Consider the following 20,629-nt stretch of genomic DNA (forward strand, 5'->3'; position numbering starts at 1 on the left):
GTTGGAGTGGCTGTGGGCATCTGGGGATATGTTAATGGTAATATGGTTACTGTGGTTTCCAGTTACTTCCACATATAGTTAAGTTACCCAGCCATCCTGGTGTGGCAATAGCTTCCAGAAAACTCCTGTGACCGTCACTAGGCTTTGTGCCATGAAGGTGCAAAGCCAGAGGGCACATGTGAGATGAATGCATCCAGTGGCTCTTGTCACTCTAAGTGTGTGGATGGTAGAGGAGAAACGAGATTTGAAATACAGAGAGCCAGTAGCCAGTCTGTAGAGAGTATTTCAGAGGTATGCCGGCAATTAATTAATACCAGTAAGTTACTTTTCTGGACTTTGTGACCTTTGTGGCATCTGTCAGCTTTTTCAATTTGTAAGTTGTTTTGATCTCGTTTCATTCTAAACATCACTTTTTGTGCCTAATTTTATATTATTTTCTTTAAACACCCGCCCCCCCCCCAAAAAAATCCCAATTATATACACTTCATTCAGTCTCCCAAAACCTGAGACCAGTTGGCCTGATTGGATGATTTTCTCCAACCCTCGCTCCTGTGGAGATGTGTCTGTGAGGGAGGCCCTCATGTCCTCTGCCAGGGTTTCTGAGGGTATGGGATGGGGGGGTCTCTGTGTGGATGGCACCCTCTGTCAGCGTGGACCTGTGTGTGCATCCGTTTGTGGTTGTGTCTGTGTACGTGGTACGTGTATGGGTGTCTGGGCCTCCAGCCTCTTCACGGCTGCCTCTGGGCTTGGGGGAGGGGAGTTCGTGTCCCCCACACGCTGGGGCCCTAGGGAGGCGGGCAAGGACCTGGGACAGCACAGCTGGCCTGGTGGCCTGCTTCCCCTCCCCCGCTGTGCTGTCTCCCCAGGCCTGGGTTCCAAGGCTCAGCTCCTCCCTCTTTGTTCTTCAAAGAGGAGGCTGGCTTCCTGGGACCCCCTGGGTCCTGGGTAGGGGGAGTTCCTGGAGGGTTGGGACCTGGGGGCTGGGGGTTGGGAAGTGGGAGGCCCAGGCCCCTAGGCCAAGTGAAGAATCAGGATAGAAGACCTCTATAGAGCCAGGAACAAAGACAATAATCGCTGCCCTTCTGGGGCCAGCGTTCTTGTCGGGGAAACAGTTAAATGACTACTATTCAAAATGTATCCTTTGTCAGTTGGTGTACGTGCTGTGGAGAAAAGTGAAGCAAGGAAGGGTGAAGAGTGGGAGTTGTAACTTCAGATGGTGTGACCAGGGAGGGACCCACTGAGAAGGGGAAATTTAAGAGGTGGGGGACGAGCACTCCAGACAGAGGAGAGGGACCGACTGGCAGGAAGGCCTTGGAGGACAACCTGCCAGGCTTGTCAGAGGGACAGAGAGCAGCAAGGGGAGGAATAGGCTTGGCTGGAGTGGAGGTGGCAAGTACAGGAGTTGTAGGAGGTGAGGTCAAAGTAACAAAGGGAGAGGCTGACTGTGTAGAACTTTCTAGGCCATTGCAAGGACTTTGTCATTTCTGAGTGTAATGTGAAGCCTTTAGAGGACTTTTCCCCACTAGCTTTTTTGTTTTGTTTTGAGAACTTTTAACTTTTGTATAATTTCATACTTTCAGAAAAGTTACAAGACTAGTACAAGGAACTCCTATATACTCTTTTCCGAGGTCTGTTAACTGTTTACATTGCTCCATTTGCTTTATCATTTCTGTCCAAATATAATAGATACAAAGTGTTTGTTTTCTGAATCATTTGGTGGTGAACTGAAAACTCCAGGCCCTTTGCCTGTTGTTACTCAATGTGTTTTCTGAGAACAAAGACATCTGTAACATAATAGTACATAATAGTACAACTATCAATGTTAAGATACTAAAATTAATATAATACTATCGTTTAATGCCAGTCCATATTTAAATTTGCTCAAGTGTCGCTGATGTCCTTTATAGCTCTTTTTTCCCAGTCCAGGATCCAGTACAGGATCCCACACTGCATTTAGTTGTTATGTCTCTTCAGCTTCATTTAATCTGGAAGATTCTTGATCTTCACAGTTTCAGAGTTCAGGACGGTTACTTTGTAAATGTCCTTCATTTTGGTTTTTCAGATGCTTCTCCACATTTAGATTCAAGTTACTCATGTTGTGTATTTTTGGTGGGGAGATCACCACAAATCATGTCAGAAGACGCATGTCACTTTGTCCCAATACTGGGATATTGACTTTGATCACGAGGTTCAAATGGTGTTCCCCAGTTTTCTCCACCATAAAGTTATCATTTCCCCCTTCGTAGTATTTAATATGTAATTTGTGGGAAGATATTTCAATAACTCTTCACCACTTGTACCTTATCAAAAGTTCACCCACTAGTTTAGAATCCATTGATGATTTCTAACTCCCGCACTCCTGTATTTTTTAGTTGGCAGTAAGAGTTTTCTCTTTTCCTCCCATTTAATTATTTATGCTGATATGAATTTGGATTCTTACTTGATTCAGTACATTAAAATTCATTCACTGTCGACGTTTTAATGCTTAGATTGTCCCAGATTTAGTCAATGTGGGCCCCTTTAGCATTTTTTCTCTTTCTTCTTTTTGTTCTCTTTTCTTGTGGTTTGATGACTGTAGAGTTACATTGGTTTGTGGTTACCATGAGGTTTTAGTATAGAAATAAATATAGATATAGATATATAAATTATACACACACACACACACACACGTACATATAACAAGATTGTTTTAAGTTGCTGATCTCTTAATTTCAAATGCATTTTAGATACCCTGCAGTTGTACTCTTCTCCCTTCACTGTTACTTTTCTTGTTTCTAGTTGTGGCCCTTTCTTTTTTTTAACCTAGAGAAGTTCCTTTAACATTTGTTGTAAAGCTGGTTTGGTGGTGCTGAATTCTTTTAGCTTTTGTTTATCTGTGAAACTTTTGATCTCTCCATCAAATCTGAATGACAGTCTTGATAGATAGAGTATTCTTGGTTGTTTTTCCCTTTCATCACTTTAAATATATTATACCACTCCCTTCTGGCCGATAGAGTTTCTGCTGAAAAATCAGCTAATATCTTTATGGGAGTTCCCTTGTATGTTATTTGTTGCTTTTCTCTTGCTGATTTTAATATTTTCTCCTTATCCTTAATTTTTGTAAATTTGCTTACTGTATGCCTTGGTGTGTTTCTCTTTGGGTTGATCCGGTGTGGAACTCTCTTCATTTCCTGGGCTTGGGTGACTGTTTTCTTTCCCAAGTTAGGGAAGTTTTCAGCTATTATTTCTTTGAATATTTTCTCAGGTCCTTTCTCTCTCTATTCTTTTTCTGGGACCACTATAATGCAAATATTATTGTGCTTAATGTTGTCCCAGAATTGTCTTAAACTGTCCTCATTTCTTTTCATTTTTTCTTTTTTCTGTTTTGCAGTAGTGATTTCCACTGATCTGTCTTCTAGCTCATTGATCCATTCTTCTGCCTCATTTAGATTATTGTTGGTTCATTTCAGTAATTTCATTCTTCAACTCTGGGTATCCTTTACAATTTCCAATTCTTTGCGAAAAACTTCACTCTGTACATCTATACTCCTTTTGAGTTATCTGAACATCATCATTACTCTAAACTTTCTCGGAAAAATTGCTTATCTCGTCATCACATTTCTTCTTCTGGGATTTTGTCTTGTGCCTTGGCCTGGAAGATGTTCCTCTGCTGCTGTGTGTGTGTGTGGTGTGTGTGTTGCGCGCGCGCGCGCGCGCGAGAGAGAGAGAGAGAGAGAGAGAGAGAGAGAGAGAGGGAAGGAGGGGACGGGGGAGAGAGGGAGAGAGAAAGAGAGGGAAGGAGAAGGGGGAGAGAGAGAGAGCGGAATCAGGGATAATTCTAAGGGTTTTTTTGGTCTGGCTAACAAGAACTAGAATTTCCGTTTACTGAGATGTAAAGACTACAGGTGAAGCAGGAGTTGGATGTCCGCAAGAGGGCGCTCGCGGACAGATCCTGGGTGGCTGAGTCTCTGATACTCTCGGAATAAATGTGGGATCTGTTCCAAGGGAGGAAAGCACTAGAAAAACAAATTGCTTCATTCACCGGAAGTGGTGGTGATACCAAAAGCACTGACGCTGTGAGCAGGATTCGAACCTGCGCGGGGAGACCCCATTGGATTTCGAGTCCAACGCCTTAACCACTCGGCCATCACAGCCGCGTGCGGCCTCGGGCCTGCGCAACTATAGCTGGCTATCAACACGCCCACCACTAGCCGGCACCGCCCCACCACCTTGAGACATCAGTGCGCAGGCGCCTCTGCTGTACGGGCCGCACCTCCCTTCGTCAACTGTCAGCCGCCTTTTGGGAGTGGCAACTCCAGTTCTCCCACAGTACGGCCTCAACAAAATGGACCCAAATCTGAGTCCAGGATCCCATACCCTTGAAGGGAGACAAGGAATGCCGCTTCATCTTCGTTCATGAAAGCTGGAGCCAACCTCCAAATGCACATTAAAAGTGCTCGGTAACGGAAACTCAAATACTAGTGGTTAGGAATGGGCTTGGTAAGAAGAATCTTTCTAAGGGGGTAAGAGAATGGCCTTGTTGAAATGCACCTTCTTCGCAGCAATAATATACAACACCTATTCTGGTTCAGGCACCGCTGGGATTCGAACCCAGGATCTCCTGTTTACTAGACAGGCGCTTTAACCAGCTAAGCCACGGCGCCGGCGGATGCCCCACACCAACTAGATAGGGATCAGCTGTTCGTGCGCGCCAGTAACTCAGAATTGACCAATGTAATGGTGGTCGCGGATCCTCAGTGATCCATCCCTTCCAAGGTTTCCCCTTCCCTTCCCAGGTTCTGAGTCACGGGGTTAACTTCCACGCCTCCCTTTTCCCACACCTCTCGACTACAAATGGGAGCGTGACTCCCCGTCCCGAGCCACCTACACCGGCCTGCTGAAGGGCTTTCTTCTGTGTGGTGACAAAGCAGCTGAACACCCTCAACTGCTTCAGAGCATCACGGGGCTGAGTGGGCCTCCCCCTCCCGCAGGCGCCAGTGACCCATGCTGCAGCCTGCCTAAGCCCTCAGCCATACGTCGCCTCTCATCTCCTTGCCAGACGGAATCAGCTGAGATATGTTCGGGGTCAGAGTAGGCTTTGAACTAGGTGGAGAGTTAGCAGGCTCAGCAAGGCCTCTGAGCTGAAAAGGGTATGGGGAGAAGGATGTGGGTCCTCAGGGGAGGGAATGGCTCACTCTCACTACAACCTTCCAGGAGGCTGGACCACCCCTCCCCACAAAAAGCGCCCCTCAGCCAACCCCCAAACTTCATTCCACAAAGTCCTGGTATTTTTTTTTTCTTTTTGTATTAAAAATAGTAACAGACACAATATCAAAAACACAAATGCCATCGGTAGAGGGTACAGCTGAGAACTCCTGGGTCCCACCTGAGGGGCAGCACCAGGGACTCCATGGTCCACCAACCTCCCCCACCCTGGAGCAGCTAGGGGTTTGGACCGCTGGGTCCTGCTTGGGCCTCAATCCCTCCTCCTCCCGTCTGGGGAAGAGGTGGGAGAGAGGGCTGTCTCCCCCAATAAATAAGTGCAGCCCCAACCCTTGGGGACAGGGACTCCGGCTCAGCTAGGACTTGGAGAGACCACTTCAGCAGCTTATCAGCAACCTCGTCCAGGGGAAGGAAGGACTCCTCACCAGGGATGGGAAGTGAGGCTTCACTGGGCTGGGCTTGGCTGAAGAGTTCCACTCTCTGTTCCCTAAGAGGCCGGAGGCAGCCTCTGGATCCCGGGCTGGTGATGGGGGTCCTGCCCCCTACAGCAGGAGAAGCTGGGGCAGTTTTCTATTGGTTGGTCCAGCCACATCTGAGTTCTGAGAATCGGGACATGGAAGAAGGAAGCTTCTCATGCACTCCCAGAGGCGGCCCCAAAATATAGTCTAGCTGGTGCCATTTTCTGTGGCAAGTAAGGCTGGACTGAATGAGCTCCCACCTTGTTCCTCTTCCTCCATGGCCAGGTCCTGAGAGCTCGAGACCCTGGCCCCAGTTTGGGCCAGGGTCTCATCTCCACCCTCACCCTCACCGCTACCACCCTCGCCTCCACCCTCCTCCATGGGCTCCAGCCCCAGTCCATCCATTTCTGAGAAGAGTGGGTCATCAGGGTGGCCAGGGTCTTGGGTGCTACTACCGCAGTCCACACAGGCCTCGGAGGAAGAAAGAGGATGAGGAAGTCAGGCAGGGTTCTCACTGCTGACCTGCTACCCCAACTCCCCTTGTTCCCCAGCCCAAGAATACTTCTGAAGTACTCCCAAGAAACACGAGTCCACGTGGAGGTACAATGGGGTCAACAAGACTGGAAAATGCACTGTACCCGGTATCCAGACCCCAGGCTGTATGGGACAGTCACAACTGTACATAAGCACAGAACTGGCCCAGAAAAGGTCTACAAAAGCTCACGTGGTTTAACATTGTATAACCTAGCAGGAAACCGTAGAATTAACATCCTTCAGAATTAATGACCCAGGGAACAGTGAGGGGATCAGCCCTTAGCCTCTGTCCCTTCAACCTGAGCTCAATTCTTTCTTCTCCCTTCTAGCCCAAGATTTGTCCTCTCACCATCACATCAAGGGCCCGAGGCAGCTGGCCCTTCCGGACCCAGGAGTGCACAGCACCCAGTTCCCTCCGCTGGTCCTCCGAGAACCGAGGCTGCTGCTTCTGCATGGCCCGGAGACGCTCCCGATCCTGCTTCAGCACAGAGGCTACGTCCCTGCTCCAGGAAGGGGTTTGGAAGGCAGAGAATGGGAGCTGGGACCAGAGCCCACAAGGATGGTATGTTTCCCCCATTCCAACTCCCTACCCACTGTCTCATGTTCCTCCCCTGAACCGGTGCTCTGGGAGTTCAGGCCTTCCAAGACCAGGAAAGCTGCCTTCAGCCTCAGAAGGACTAATGATGGGCCTCCAAGGGGCGGGGGATAGAACAAGAAAACCCCAGGGCAGAGCCACATCCAGAAAGAAAACCTCAAGTTAGCTGGGGACTGAGGGTGGGCCGGCCTCCCCACTCTTCTGAAAGGGAGGCAGAGCATGTCTCTCAAACTCCTCACCTGGAGGGCACCTGGTAGGTCATCATGACATGCTGGTCAGCATTGGCCATGAGCAGCCAGATGGGATCTTGGAGCACGTACTTAATGACCTGGTCCCCAGGCTCAGCCCTGGCCTGGGCAGCCCCAGCCTCCGCCTCGGAAGAATCGATGCTTCCGAAGTATTTGCTTGTGTGGCTGCTCTGACTGCTGCCTGTAGGTAGAGGGTGGGTAGCCAACAGAGTCAGGCCAACAGGCTCCCCACCAAGCCTCCCTTAAGGTTACAGGTCCAGCCCACTGGGCTTAGGAAGCAGGGCATGGGCCCAGGCTGCTCAGCTAAGGTGGGGCCTGGCCTCCCAACTCCCTAGTCCTGTCCTACCCTGGGAAGGGGTGGAGTGGGGAGTACTCACGTGTGATGCTAGCTGAGGTGCTGCCCCCCTCATGGGAGCCTGCCCCAGATCCTGAGCCCAAGCCAGAGCCCAAAGAGCCCGAGGCAGCAGAGCCTGTGCCAGAGCGAGAATCCTCCTGCAGCAGCAACTCCAGCAGATCGCTGGAGCCCGAGAGCGCATCCTGGTTGGAGGACTCAGTTACCTCCACCTGGAGGAGGGGAAGGAGGGGAGGAGGAAGGGGGGACATGGAGGGATTAAGGGATCAACACTGAGGCTTCCCTTCAGCTGCTGCCACTGGTTGGGGCACCCAACCCAAGTGGTCTCTTCCCACTCCATGACAGTGGGGCCAAGATGAGTGAGAAGAGAGCTGGCGAAGAGTAGGGATGTGACGCTGGACCCTTTCCAAGTGGCAGATGCGCTCTCAGAAGTTATTGGGATGTCCTCGCCACCTGTCAGACAGACAGGACTGTCCCCACTTCACAGATGAGGCAGCGGATTTCTGCCTCCTCCAGAAATTCAGCTGGGGTCTCCCACCCCATGACACCATCCTCTGGAGACACCAGACAGGTGGGCGTGGGAAGAAGTGCAAAGGCAGGAGCAAGGGTAGGGAGGGCCACGTGGGGGTGGGAAGAGCATGGGGAGGGGTCAGTGCTCACCAGTCTGGCATCTGGCTCAGCAGCCTCCTCACTGGGAGGCGGAGGCCCAGCACTGCTCCCAGGGCCCCCTGTGACAGCACCCCCCTCAACACGGGGGGGCTCCTCAAGCTGCAGCAGATTTAGCTGGAGCGGGGAGCTACACCTCGAGTTGAAGAGTGGAGAGTCCGGGCAGTGGGGAGGGCTGGGTGGCAGTGCAGGCAGGGGTGGAGAAGGGGAGTGGGAGGCAGGAGTGAGAGGCCCCTCGGCGGGGGCCGGGGATACCCCATAGGGATAGCTGGATGGGGTAGGGAACAGATAGTTAGGGAGCACCAAGGCCACCATTGGGGTCACCAGAGGGGCAGGGAAAGCTGCAGGAGGCACAGAGGTGGGGGCAGGAGGAAGAGACTGGGGGCCTCCTCTGGGGGAGAACACTGGGAGGGAGTAGGGCTGGACCACAGCTGGGAAGGGTGTGGTGGTCGGTGGTGGGGGCCAAGGGGCAGAAGGGGGCACAGGAGAGGGGTGGGAAACATAGCAGGGGGCTTCAGCCCTGGGGGTCTGGTGGTGGCGTGAGCGCTTGGCTTTGGATCGGCAGTGGTGTCGGCGGCCAGGGGGTGCAGGGCCATGGTGGCAGCCTGTGGGGAGAGACTAGGGTTAGCAAGGACCTCAACCTGGGGTCAGTGCCCCTGCCAGGCCCACTGCTCTGCCACTCTGATCAGGGAGCCAAGGAGAGGGCAGGTGAAGGCCCTACAGAGAGTCTGGCTCCAGGCCCACACATAACAGAGAAGACTGTGGGGAGGTGGGGGAAACCTTCAGGAAAGAATCACAGGCGGCAGAGATAGGGGATTTATTGACAAAGAAACTGGGGAAAGGAAAGGTTACATGAGAAGTCATGCTGGGGGTGTGCAGAAGACAGAGGCATGCTGGCAGACAGGAGGAGGCAGGGTAGGTCCTTGGATGAAAGGGCAGGTGGCTCCTGTCCACCTGCCAAACTCCCACAGGCACTGCCAGCCTGGGCGATCCTCCTGCTAGTTGGGGCGTGCTCTGCCTCGCTCACGATGGAGCGAAGAGGTGGGCAGGAAAAACCAATCCTGAGTCCCGTGTCCGCCTGCAGGGGGCCTCCCTCAGGCACCTGGAGGGCTGCCATCCGCCCTTGAAGCCCTGACCCCACCCGGAGTTGTCCCAGCCCTCCTTGCCACACAGATCTCTTAATCAATGACACAAGAGTCCTGAGTGAGCACACTTCCTGCCCCTGCCCCAGGCTGGACCTGGAGTGGCTGACCTGGAGCAGAGCACCCTCGCCTGCCTGGCTCAGTGCCAGCCCCCAGGCTGTGCTCCGCCGGCTGCAGCCTGGACCCCAGCCCAGTGGAGAGAGGACCTGTCCCTAGGCAGGCTCAGGGAGTGCTACATGGCTGCCTCACTCACCAGGGGCTGAGGGAGTCGTGGAGGAGCCCTTGAGTCCACGCAGCCTGCTGAGGTCACGGAAGCGGCTGAGGAAGGCCTGCTCCTCCTTCTGCGTGTGCAGGGACAGCACAGCCTTGGTCAGGCCCACCGGGCGGTAGGCATCTGGGGCTGGGTCTGGGGCTACCATGGGGCTGGGGGCTGGGCTGGGAGCTGGGCCTGGAGGCAGGCCAGGCAGGTCTTCCATCATGATGATGTCTGAGAAAGATAAAAGGAGGAACAGGTCAGAATCACCTCGGGGTTAACACAGCTACACCACACCTTCCACATCCAACAGCTTAGCCAAACCCCTGGCTTCTGCCCCACAGCCAAGCCTAGGCCTCATGTACGTCTCCTGGCGGCCTGCCCACCAAGGACTGGCTCTGAGCCCTCTTCTCCGTGTGAAGCTGTTTCAGGATAAGAAATGGTACTCAGGTCCCTCCTGTGGCACAGCTCTAGGACGACACCCCCATGACTCTCCCTGGAAGGGAAGCCCACCCCTCGCCCTTCCCTCACTCATTTTCCAGGTCAAGGCCCAAAGACCCTTCAGTGATTTTCAACAGTGCCACCTTCAGACCCTCTGTGGTCAGCACCTCAAGGTTGAAACCTGCACCCCAGGTTTTGTGTGAACTGACAGAACACAGGAAGCAGGATGGGGACAGACAAAGTGGCAAAGGCTGGCGGGCGGGGTGGAGAGCAAGAAGTGGCAGCCCAGAGCTAAGACAGAGGCCTCCTCCTCTCCGTTAGGGGACAGAGGGCGGGAGAAGGCAGGCGGGAGGGAGCTCTGGCTGCGGGACCCAGTGGAGCCCGGGCACTGCCCCCTCAACCACACCCATACCCGACTCCGGGGGCTTCTTGTCTCCCACATGGACGATGGTGGAGCTGAAGCTACACTGACTGGTGACAGACACCACACTCTCCGCCTTATTGGCCAGGGCGAGCGGGCTCAAGGTGCCTCCCACCACCGGCTCCTTCCGAGGGGCGGCCCCCTCCCCAGACAGCACTGCCGACGTATCTGTGCAGAGAAACAGTGCCAGTTACCCCACTGGGAGGCTGGGAGAGGAAACCCGCGAAGGGGTGGGGTCGGACTGATGGTAGAGAGGAGTCTGAAGATCTGAGGCTGGGAGGAGGTAGGGCAGAGTGGAGTGGAGCCCAAAGGCAGGAGTGTAGAGACACAGGGCCAGAGTGCGAGGACCGCAAATGAGTGCCTTTACCTTTCTTGGTCCCCACAGAGACAGGGCTTGGTCTCTGCTTGTCGTCATCGGAGGCTGAAGAGGCGGTGCAGGAGGAGGAGGAGGCGCATTTGCGCTTGGTCGTGCTGGGGATGTTGCAGCTTTCCAGGTACCTGGAGAAGCACCAGAGAACGTGAGGGCAAGGCCTGGGTGGGGTGGGGCCAGGGCCCAAGTAGGAGGAGAAGCCAGGATGGCCGTACCTGAGGATGCTGTCCAGGCAGTTGATCTGCTGGTAGGAGCAACTGGAGGCTTCTTTCCTCTCAGCCTCCTCAGGGGCCAAGGCTAGTGGGGCCTGGACTGGAGCAGGGGCCACCTCCAACTCTGGGTCTGAGGCTTGGCAAGGAAGGGTCTTAGCCTTGAATGTACCTGTAGCTGGGCCAAGGGGAGAAAAGCTCCTCTGGGTTGGGGTGAAGGTCAGGGGACCCCCAGGTCTCCTCACCCACACTGTCACCAACTCACCAGGGATGCGGGGCCGGGGCAGAGGCCTGGCCCGGGACTCAATAAAAACCTGCTGCCCCTGATGCTTCACCAGATGCACATCCTTACAGATCTGCTGGAAAGTCACCTGTGGGACAGAGCAAGGCAGTGGGCAGCACAGGGGTGCCTGGCCGGGCTCAGGGCACAGTGCAATGAAAACGCCCCAGTGGGGACGCATGGAGGTCACGATGTGAGCGGGACAAGAAGGAAAAGGAGGTGGACAAGGCAGTGCTCCTATAGGATTGGCAATGCTGACTCTGAGGACCAGGGAACAGGAGGTTAGAGGGGTGAGGTGGGAGAGGGAAACTCACCGGGGCAGGAGGCCCAGGTCCCTCAGCATCATCTCCATTGCTGTCACTGGAGGAGCCAGGGCTGAGGAGAGGGCCTGGGGAAGTCACAGGGCCGACTCCACAGAGCCCTGTGGGGCTGGGGCTGTGCACAGGCTGAGGCAGGGAGAGCAACAGGTTAGCTGTCTAACACCCTGGTCCCTACCCTTCCTCATCTCCCAAGCCACCCCCTCAACCCTTACCTGTAATAGCAGCCGGTGGATCTGCTCGGAGAGCTCCTGGATGTCAGGGTCCAGGGACAGAGCGGGGCTGGGGGCTGGGGGGGTGAACACATCCTCGTTCAGGGGTGCCCTGCGGGGTAAGGAAGGGTGAGTCAAGCCCTGCCTCCTCCACAATGTCCCACCCCTCATGCCGGCTCCAGGCAAGACCCACTTACGTGCGTACTTTGTGACGGCCCAACACAAAGGCCACCTTACGGCTCCAGGGATGCACAAAGCCAGCCCAGCTGGTATCCATGGTGACATACTCCCCATTACGGGCGCAGAAGCGGATAGGGGAGTGGTCAAAGGGCTGGCCAGCCAGCTGCAGGACTGAAGGGAATGAGAATGAGGTGAAGGTCAGTGGGATGGAGAGATGAGCAAGATGGAGGGCCACCCCCGACCCAGAGATGTAGAAGACCAAAGCAGTAAGAGACAAGACCACCAGGGCAGCTGTTAGGAAGCCCTGGAGACAGGGGGAAGGGAGAGCAGGATGAGAGGAACTCACTCTTCTTATGGATGGCCAGCATGAGGGGTCGGTCCTCAGGATGCAGGAAAAGGAGCACTGGGGCCCCCAGGAGGTCCTGGGGGAGGTATCCCAGCAGTGGGGCAGCCCTGAAAAGAGAGGAGGCATCAGTGTGGCCGAGGCCTCATCCTTGACCATCCCCTTTTCCTCCAGGTCCTGCCCTCACCTTTCATCCACATCCTGGAAGAGGCAGCTAGGCGTGTGCCGTGTGGTGAAGATCCTCTTGTCGGGGGGAATCCGAGGAGCTGAAGACAAAAAGCGTGGCCATTGGATTTCATCCAGAATGGTCCAGCTCCTCAGCCCTCCACACTGTCTGGGGCCCAGGCTGGCTGGCAGTCCTTTCCACACCTCTGCCTGGGCTCTCTGACCTATAAAGTCAGTCTGGACCATCCTTGTGCCCCATGCCAGTAATAAAACTGAAAACCAAGGCACTCTTCTTTGCCCTCTCCTAGCTCAGAGATGAAGCTCTAAAGAAGGATGCAAAATCTCATCCTTACAGTATCTTCCCTATTCCAGAATTCTAAGAGCCTGAGTTATGTCTCTCAGACTCATGTCCCGCTTTATCCTCAGCCTAGAGAGGCGTCCTTCCTCCTACCCAAGCCAGGCCAGGCCCCTGTCCTGCCCACCTTCGTAACCAGAGTGGATGCGCTCTGCAATGAGCAGGCAGCACGGCTGTGCGGGGGCCCCGTCCGAGACCCGGATCTTGGTCACATACGGGGTTAGGCGGAATGGTTGGTATCGAGGCCCTGGATCCCGGTCAGGACCTCCTCTAGCAAAAAAGAGAAAGAGGCATTAGGGACTCTCAATGAGGGGTCAGTAGCCCTCCATTTCAAGGCCATGGCCCACATACCTGATACGGCAGAAGACAGACTTCTCCTGGGTGAAGTCCTTGAGGCCTGAACCTGTGACAGACCAAGAAGGCAGTGAGCCACAGCTCCTCACCCCCTCCCTGGGCTGAGAAAAACCCAGCAAGGAAAAGCTTGGGTCCCTGGGCCCTCATGGCAGGAGCTTCCCGGAACTGTTCATCCCTTCCCTCAAGCATCTGGGGACCTCACCTGCCGAGGCCCCAGTGCCCCAGGTGGGCAGGCGAGATGGGGCAGTGGAACCATAGAAGACGCCCACGTCCTGGGGAGCCAGGAGCTCTGAGAAGCGGGTGCCTCGGAACACATCCCGCTTGCAACGCAGCAGGAGCCCTGCCTGCTCAGAAATGTAGACGATGCGGCCTGTCAGGAAGGAGACAGCCACGGAGAAGGTATCCTAGGAAAGAGAGTGAGGACAGGGCAAGTTCAGGAACTGTGGGAGTGGGCCAGGGGTGCGTCGGGATGCAGAGGCGGGGGCCACACCAACCTGGTTGCGAAGCGTGTATTCAGATGTGATGTGCTCCAGCTCCTCCAGAGTGTAGGTGGACATGTCCATGGCACAAGGCTCACCCTCCTCCAGGCTCCACTGCTGGTAGTATTCCTGGTTGGCTGCAAAGTGAGGGCAGTGGAGCACTTAGTGGCAGACTGTCCCACAACAGTAGCCCAGGACCTGCCTCCCAGGAAGCACCACTCACCCTGCACCTGCTTGACACAGGCCAGTGCGTACTGTAGCGTGGCCAGGGTCCCAGAGCGGCCCTTGCCCCTGCGCTCTGGTGGCAGCCGAAGCTTGAGCTCCCGCAGTGCCGTCATGAGTTCCTTCTGGGTCCTTGCCCTGGCTGACTGTTCACTGCTGCAGGGCCCACAGGGAGAGAGGGAACAGAGGCATTAGCCCCAGAGCATGGCCCCCAGCCCTCTCCTCCAGCCCTCACCCCACAAACCTGCAGCCACTGGTAGACGGGTTATCCTGCTCTGAGCTGGCACTCAAGAGGCTGTAGGCAATGGAACTGCTGGGTGGGGATGGGCTCTGAGAGTTTGTGCTAAGAGAGAAACAACAGGGCCCAAGGTGAGGGGGAAATGTCCATCAGCGTGAGCTTGTCTCCCAGCTTAGCTTGCACACAAGACCACTCCCAGAACCTGCAACACACATCCATACACACCTCTTGCTGCTCTCAGTGGTCTCCAGCAGGGCCGAGTCCTTGCCATTGCCGGAAGAGGAGCTATGTGAGCTCCGTTGAGATGCACCTCTGGACTCGGGCCCATTGGACTCATTGCCGCTGGAGCCATTGCTGTTGGCGTCTGTGTCATCAGCCAGGCTGGGGCCAGGACGAGGTCGATGCTGTGGAGGCCGAGGGGATGGGGAGCCTCCGGGACAAAAGGGTTCCTCCGACCTGGGGTCCCCTCCCCCATCAGCCCCTTCTAGGGGGCCGCTCATATCTGGACCATGGGGAGGACAGGAGGAGAACAGGTAAGGTGGAGAGGCCACCACGGATGCACAAAGGGACCGGGTGGCCTAGCTGGGGGAGTGAGGTGGCAGACCCAAGCCTCAGAAGGTTGAGAAGTTCTATCACAGCCAGAACCTGAAGAGGGAGACCAGGAAGGAGAACTTAGAGAAAGCTGGGCAGTAACTTCACAGTACCTGCAGGCTTCACCCAGACCCTCTCCTGCCGGCCCCCACTCCTGGGACCCAGGCTAATTTGCTTCCTGTCCCCATAGGGGGACCGCAGGTGGGAAAGGGCCTCTCTTGGTCCTGCCCCCACATCGTCTCCCAGGGAGGCCTGAGTAAATAGAACCTAAGCAGACGACTAGAACTACGACTGTGGGCCAAAGCCTAGACACTTCCCATCCCAAAATTCCCATCAAGCCCCTACTCCGCCTGGGACTTCAAGGCCTCACAGCAGGCGGTGAGCCTGTAGCCGCCTATATTTAGGCCTTTGGGCTAATTTTATCTGGGGCGGCGACACCCCCGCTGCACATGCGCGCGGACATGCGCGGCCCCACCACGCGCTTCCGCCGCCGCCGCGGTCGCCAGGGAAACCGACGTCAGCAGCTGAGCTCAGCGGTTGCCAGAGAGCCCACAAGAGGGCGGGAGAGGCGACCCCTCCCCCATTTCCCGGCGGAAGCCGGGGAACGACCCACTCCCACACTGGCAAGCCCGACCAGTGGTCGCCCACCCCTACTACATCCCCAGTCCCCAAAGGATCGGGGAGCCGTAAGAAGAGGGGTGGCCATAGGGGTTTCAGGAGCTGGCCTTGCTCCCCAGGGCAAAACAACCACCACCGCCCTCCGAGAAAAAGCCCACCTGCCTGACGTTAGCCTAGATCCCAACCATTATAGTCACGACAACACAGCTTCCCTTTTCCCGACCCTGCATCCTCTCCCGACCCCCAAGACCGAAGCCGGCACCTGCCATTGTCAGGAACCCAGGAATCCTCTCTCCTCAGTCCTCTCCTTTTCTGTGCACCCCACCCCCAAACACCTCCCCCAACCGGAGCAAATTCAGCTCTGAGCGAAAGACGCACAACAGCCAGGGGATAGTTCTTCCCCTACTCCCCGTCCAACCACACCCCCAACCCCAAAGCATTTTCTGAGCTTTAGGAGAAAAGGGAAGGCTGTGGCCAACAGCAGGAACTAGCACCGGGAACGGGATGTTCCAGCCCGAATCGGACTGACATCACGGCCGGCGGGAGGCCAGGGATTGTAGGGGGAGCGCGGGGAGCGCGGAAAGCCAGAAGGGGTCCTGGAGCCGGGGCAAAACCCGGCACCCTCGAGTGACAAAGGCAGCAGGGGGGATGCCTGCTGAGGATCAGGTGTCGGGCTGGGAGAAATGGGAGCCGGGGGCAAAACTGGAGGTAAGGTAGGCGGGTCAGGAGTGAGGACGCCCGGTGCAGGGTTGCCAGGAACACCTAGGTCTCCAGGGGCAGAGGGTGGACAACGGCAAGAAAGGCGGATTATTGGTGTGCCGTCTAAGCGTCCGGGCCGAAAGCTGCCCCTCAGGCTAGAAGTGGCAGCAGTCCGGCTCCGGGCCGAAGAGCCGCCCCAGGTAGCTGCGGAAATCCTTACCTGGCCGCCCGAGCGCACTCCAGACGGCTGCCCGCTGCCGTCGCAGCCCGCAGCCGCGTAGAAGCTCCGCGGGGCCAGGAGGCGGGTTGCGTAACGCCAAGCTCTGCCCCTCATTGGCCTCCTGCCGGCAGAGCCGCAGGCCCGCCCCCGATTGGCTGGGGATCTCGTCCCGGCGCCCGATTGGCTACTGGCCCCCCTGAGGTCAGGGCTGTGTCACACACACGGGCGCACGTGGATCTGGGTGCTGGCGCTGGGCTAAGGGGCCTCAGATACCACTGCCCAGCCAATGGGCGCAGTACGCCTTGCACAGTTAATAATGTAAGGGAGGGGAGGGGAGGTAAACTGCCCCTCTTCCGGGAAAATACCTGTGCCACAGTAAGTGTTTAAGGGTGGTCCACTTTCTGAACTGACCCGTCTTGCAGAATAGGACACCTTGATCTTGCCAGGGGTGGGTAAAAAGAATGCAGATTTTAGGAAGTGGACCTGGATGACATGGCTGACCCCTGGGAGGAGAAGGGGAAACAGAAATCCAGCTTGGCCTTTCCTGGGTTCCCCCTCCCCAGCCTTGTCAGCATAATAAAGCCATTTTACCCAACCCCTTTCTCTGACACTTCAAATTCTACGGACAGCCAGGCGGGCAATCGAGGGTCCACATATAAGGGGGGTTGTGGAGTTGAGGGGAGGATGCAAACAATGGAAGGGACAGCCAGAGCCAGCAGGAGCTGTGAAGGGAAACAATGGCAGGTGCTTCTGTGGCCAATCAGAGAAAAGGTCTCCGGGCAGCCTACGTAGTGACTCTTCTCTTCTGAGGATGCAGCCACCCACAGTTAGGGCTGCCCAAAAGTAGGGGCCAGGAAGCCAGGGCTGCAGGGGAACAAAGGGGGTGGCTGAGAGAAGAGACACTAGACAGAGGAAGGTGGGGTAGCAAGGGCTTCAGATCCCCACTGCTAGAAGAGAAAGCCAAGGACTTCATCATCTGTCTCCTTCACTGTATTCCCCAGCCCCCAGGACAGAACATGACACACAGTAGGTGACCAATAAACATGTGATTTTGTTGTAAAACAAAAATAAACACGATAGCTGGGGGAGGAGGAGGAACCTCAGCAATGTAGAAGAGGCTGGAAATTATTAAAAAAAAAAAAAAAAACTTTTTTTAAGAGGCGAAGAAGAGAACACTGAATCCTAATTTTGGGGAATAAAGTACTACCATGGGCCCGGAGAGTTGTGGTTACACAGACCCCCTCCTCCATCCAAGACTGATGAGTAGTTCCTCTCTGGGTTCCCTGGAAACGTGGGTGGCAAGTGAAGAGGCCCCCAAGCTGATGCTGACATAGTCAGCTGTGAGTGCACGCCCCTCACTGTCACGTGGCCTAAGCTTTCCTTAACAAGTGTTCCCCATGGAGGGTGCGGGGGTGGGCAGGGCAAGGGCTCTGTGGAAAAGCTGGACACAGGAAGATTATAGAATAACCAAAAAACAAACAAACAAACAAAACAAAACAAAATAAACACAGGAAACAAAGGATTCAGGAGACTGGATTTTTGTCTCTCCTTGAAATGTACCCCCAACTCAAACGCTGTGTCCGGTCCCTTGTCTCCTTTTCAGACAACTCTTCTCTAGAAATATCGTTTTTCTTCGATCCCAGGACTTTAGATGTGATCTCCCCTGACACAAGCAGTCCTTGCTCTCCCACCTCCACCTCCATATTTTTCTTTCGCATAGACAAAAGGGTCTAGCGCCCCAGCAGCCCCCACCGGTTTTCAAGGCCCTGACCGGGATCCTGCCTCACGGTCCCCACAGTAACCAGGCCCTGCTGCCGTCAATGGAGGAGAGGGGGCGGGAGACAGCGGTGACGTCAAAGCGGAGGAAGGGGGCGGGGCGAGGCAGCCGGGGAATGTTGGGCAGGGAGGCTGGAGAGGCAGCGGTTTGGGAGGCAGCCAGCCCGGGAGGGCGGCGGCCAGCGCACTTGGGAACATCGTGTTCTTTTGGCTGGTGACCCAGGCCATGCACCCAGCCTGGGCGCCCCCCCCCCCAACCCAACGACACCCGTCCTGTCCCAAAGCCAGGGATTCCTGGAGAGAGGATTAGGAGGAAGGGGTTCTCCCCCACCCCAGGCCCGGCTCTCTTCTGGAGACTCGCATCCGCCCTCCCCTCAGCCGGTTCCTACAACTCCTGGCATTCGCTTTCCCCTTCTCCTGGACTGTACACATCTGCTGGCCGGGTCCCAGAGTTGGAGGCCCAGGTTCTGCAAGAGAACACGCACCTTTGCTCCTTCCCAGAGGCCTCCTTCAGAGCTTGAATCTCTTGTTATTATGACAGCAGAGAGAGGGAGGAAGGGCAGGGAGGAGCATGAGTCTAGGATGAGGAAATTGAACTGGGACAGAGCAAGTGGCCCAGCGTGGTGCCTGGATCTTGGGAGAGGGAAAAAAGGGAGGAATGAGGCTTTGGGGCTGGTGCCTTGAGACCAAAAGAACACAGGAAGAAGGAAATGAGAAGGCAGTTACCAAAACTTGCAGAAAAACTTGAGAATAGTTCCCAACCACAATCTTTCACCCTGTCAGTTATTTTGTCACCCTACAGCCATTTTTTTAGCTAAAAAAAGGTAAAGACATGAACTAGGGATTGTGCTGAGCACTTTACATACATTATCTCATATATAATCTTCAGAGCAATCCTGTAGCATGGGAATCATTATCCCTATTCCACAAGAGCAGCTAAGGCTCAGAAGTTACTTAACTTGCCTAAACGGTCCATAATATGTTCTTAGGCTCTTTAACAAATGGTGCCCAGAGTTCAAATCTGAGCTCTGATAATGGCTTGTCATTTTAGCTTCTATCCTTCAGGAACCTGTGAGGTGTTACCAGCTCTGGGGAACCTGGGCCTCTCAAATATCCAGCTAATTCTACTTTGGTGCCTCAAATAGACTCCATCCAACTCCTCCTCTCCCTTGGGACATTAGTTTGCACTCTCCACACACTTCAAATCATCCTAGTCCCAGTTTTTACATGCTCACAAAGTCCTTTTGATCACCCTAGTAGCCAATAGCCCCAGATTTCCTAGGAACCCCACTTTCTCACTCTTCCACCTTACCGCAGGTCACTTTACCACAGGCCGGATTGCTTGTACAGATACCAGAGCATCCTGTTGGTGCCTCCTCACCTCCAGGAGCTCAGGGAGACACATGCACAGCCAACCTGCATCCTCTCTCTCAAGACCCAACAGTTGCTACCTCACCTTTACTCTCAAGGATGGCTCCTAGGCCCAACCCCTCCCCTTTACACATGAGAAAGACATCCAGATCCGTGATATGACTGGCTCAGGACCACACAAACCATCACACCACCCTTTCTCAAATCACCATGTCAACCCTTTGGTACCCTCCCATCTGTCTTACCAGGGCCTCTCTCCAGCCTCCGAACCCCTGCCTCTTTCAAGTGCTTAAGGCACCTCCTCAAACAGCAGCCACCCATTGGAACGACCCCCACCTGCTGTCAGGGGTCCTGTCCCCCCGTACTCCTTGGGAGCAGAGGTCTTAGCTCCCTCAGTTCGCTGATGCTTCTAAGCCCCTTCCCCCAGCAATCAGGGATCCAGGTACTGTAGAGCGGTGAGAGATCTGATGTCAGTACTCCTCTGGAGTTGAGTTCGCGGTTCCTATTCACCTTCACCGCAACCATCACAGCTCCCACAGCAGCAATCACGCATTCGCACGATCCCCGTCACCGCACTGCATTAAAACCCCTCCTGATAGAAAAACCCATACTGACCGCCGCTCCTCTACCCCAATGCCGGAGCACTCACCGCTCGGCGTGCACGCACAGCCCAATTTCTTCTCAACAAGCATCCGGACACTTGGACTCGCTCCTCCAGGCCCGCCCACCAGCCGGATACCACGCCCCTCAAGCTTATTGGCCTAAAGGCTCCAACCCATGCCCGCGCCGCGTGCGGGCGCCCAGCCCCCGCCCAGCCACCAATGGCACCGCCCACTGCCGTCATCTTCTCATTGGTCAGCTTGCCAACCAGCAGTGACAGATCCACGTGCGGGTGGGGCCGCCCTAGCGCGTCAATTGGACGTCTGGTAGAAAGTCACGCCTCCATCCACATCAGAAGTTCCCATTGGCTGTAGCAGCATCCCCGATCTGCCTGAATTGGTGACGCAAACTCCAGTCCAGCTCCTCAAATTTTCTCATAGGCTGATAGGGCTAGGAGCTGTAGAGGACACGTGCGGGCGGTCTCACGCGGCAACTTGTTTACCTAGAGGCTGGGGATTTTCCTTGACGACACGTTTACCCGACTCTGGAGTCTGCGCAGGCGCAGGGAGCGTGACCTGCACGCAGGCGCAGATGTGAGCGGCGGTGGCTTTGGTGGGGGGCTCTTTGTGAGGTGTTCCGGGAGTGACAAGAGACCCTCCGCGCTGGGACTCCGGAACCCAGTTTCTGAAGCTCCCTGAAGCTGGAAGGTGCAAGCGAG

General features: G+C 55.3%; 1 protein-coding gene, 1 long non-coding RNA gene and 2 other non-coding genes across 10 annotated transcripts; 1 reads left to right on the forward strand and 3 right to left on the reverse strand.

Annotated features, from left to right (window-relative positions):
- The first annotated feature begins 938 nt into the window (after positions 1 to 938).
- LOC116669317 lies at positions 939 to 6,609 on the forward strand. The gene is made up of 3 exons (XR_004326683.1): positions 939 to 1,134; positions 4,133 to 4,439; positions 6,524 to 6,609. It is a non-coding gene; the product is annotated as an uncharacterized LOC116669317 (long non-coding RNA).
- Positions 4,052 to 4,133, reverse strand: TRNAS-CGA. Its single transcript has one exon. It is a non-coding gene; the product is annotated as a tRNA-Ser (tRNA).
- On the reverse strand, positions 4,570 to 4,643 carry TRNAT-AGU. Its single transcript has one exon. It is a non-coding gene; the product is annotated as a tRNA-Thr (tRNA).
- Positions 5,268 to 20,100, reverse strand: PER1 (period circadian regulator 1). 7 transcript variants are annotated; one of them, XM_032498739.1, is made up of 23 exons: positions 19,961 to 20,100; positions 14,262 to 14,681; positions 14,043 to 14,141; positions 13,800 to 13,954; positions 13,592 to 13,713; positions 13,300 to 13,501; positions 13,095 to 13,146; positions 12,871 to 13,013; positions 12,411 to 12,489; positions 12,227 to 12,333; positions 11,898 to 12,051; positions 11,704 to 11,812; positions 11,486 to 11,617; positions 11,157 to 11,262; positions 10,898 to 11,063; positions 10,680 to 10,810; positions 10,304 to 10,480; positions 9,451 to 9,684; positions 8,050 to 8,660; positions 7,415 to 7,601; positions 7,029 to 7,218; positions 6,544 to 6,694; positions 5,268 to 6,131 (listed from the first exon to the last, which is right to left on the reverse strand). In XM_032498739.1, exons 2-23 carry the CDS (start codon positions 14,534 to 14,536, stop codon positions 5,868 to 5,870), a joined length of 3,846 nt encoding a protein of 1,281 aa, XP_032354630.1. In that variant the 5' UTR covers positions 14,537 to 14,681; positions 19,961 to 20,100; the 3' UTR covers positions 5,268 to 5,867. The 7 variants fall into 7 exon arrangements, with proteins under 7 accessions (XP_032354630.1, XP_032354627.1, XP_032354629.1 ...); XM_032498736.1 differs by having other exon boundaries at positions 10,898 to 11,069; XM_032498738.1 differs by lacking the exon at positions 19,961 to 20,100 and adding an exon at positions 19,648 to 19,904 and having other exon boundaries at positions 10,898 to 11,069.
- Positions 20,101 to 20,629: the final 529 nt, after the last annotated feature.

This window comes from Camelus ferus, chromosome 16 (assembly GCF_009834535.1).
Source record: "Camelus ferus isolate YT-003-E chromosome 16, BCGSAC_Cfer_1.0, whole genome shotgun sequence".
NCBI classification, from domain to species: Eukaryota; Metazoa; Chordata; class Mammalia; order Artiodactyla; family Camelidae; genus Camelus; species Camelus ferus.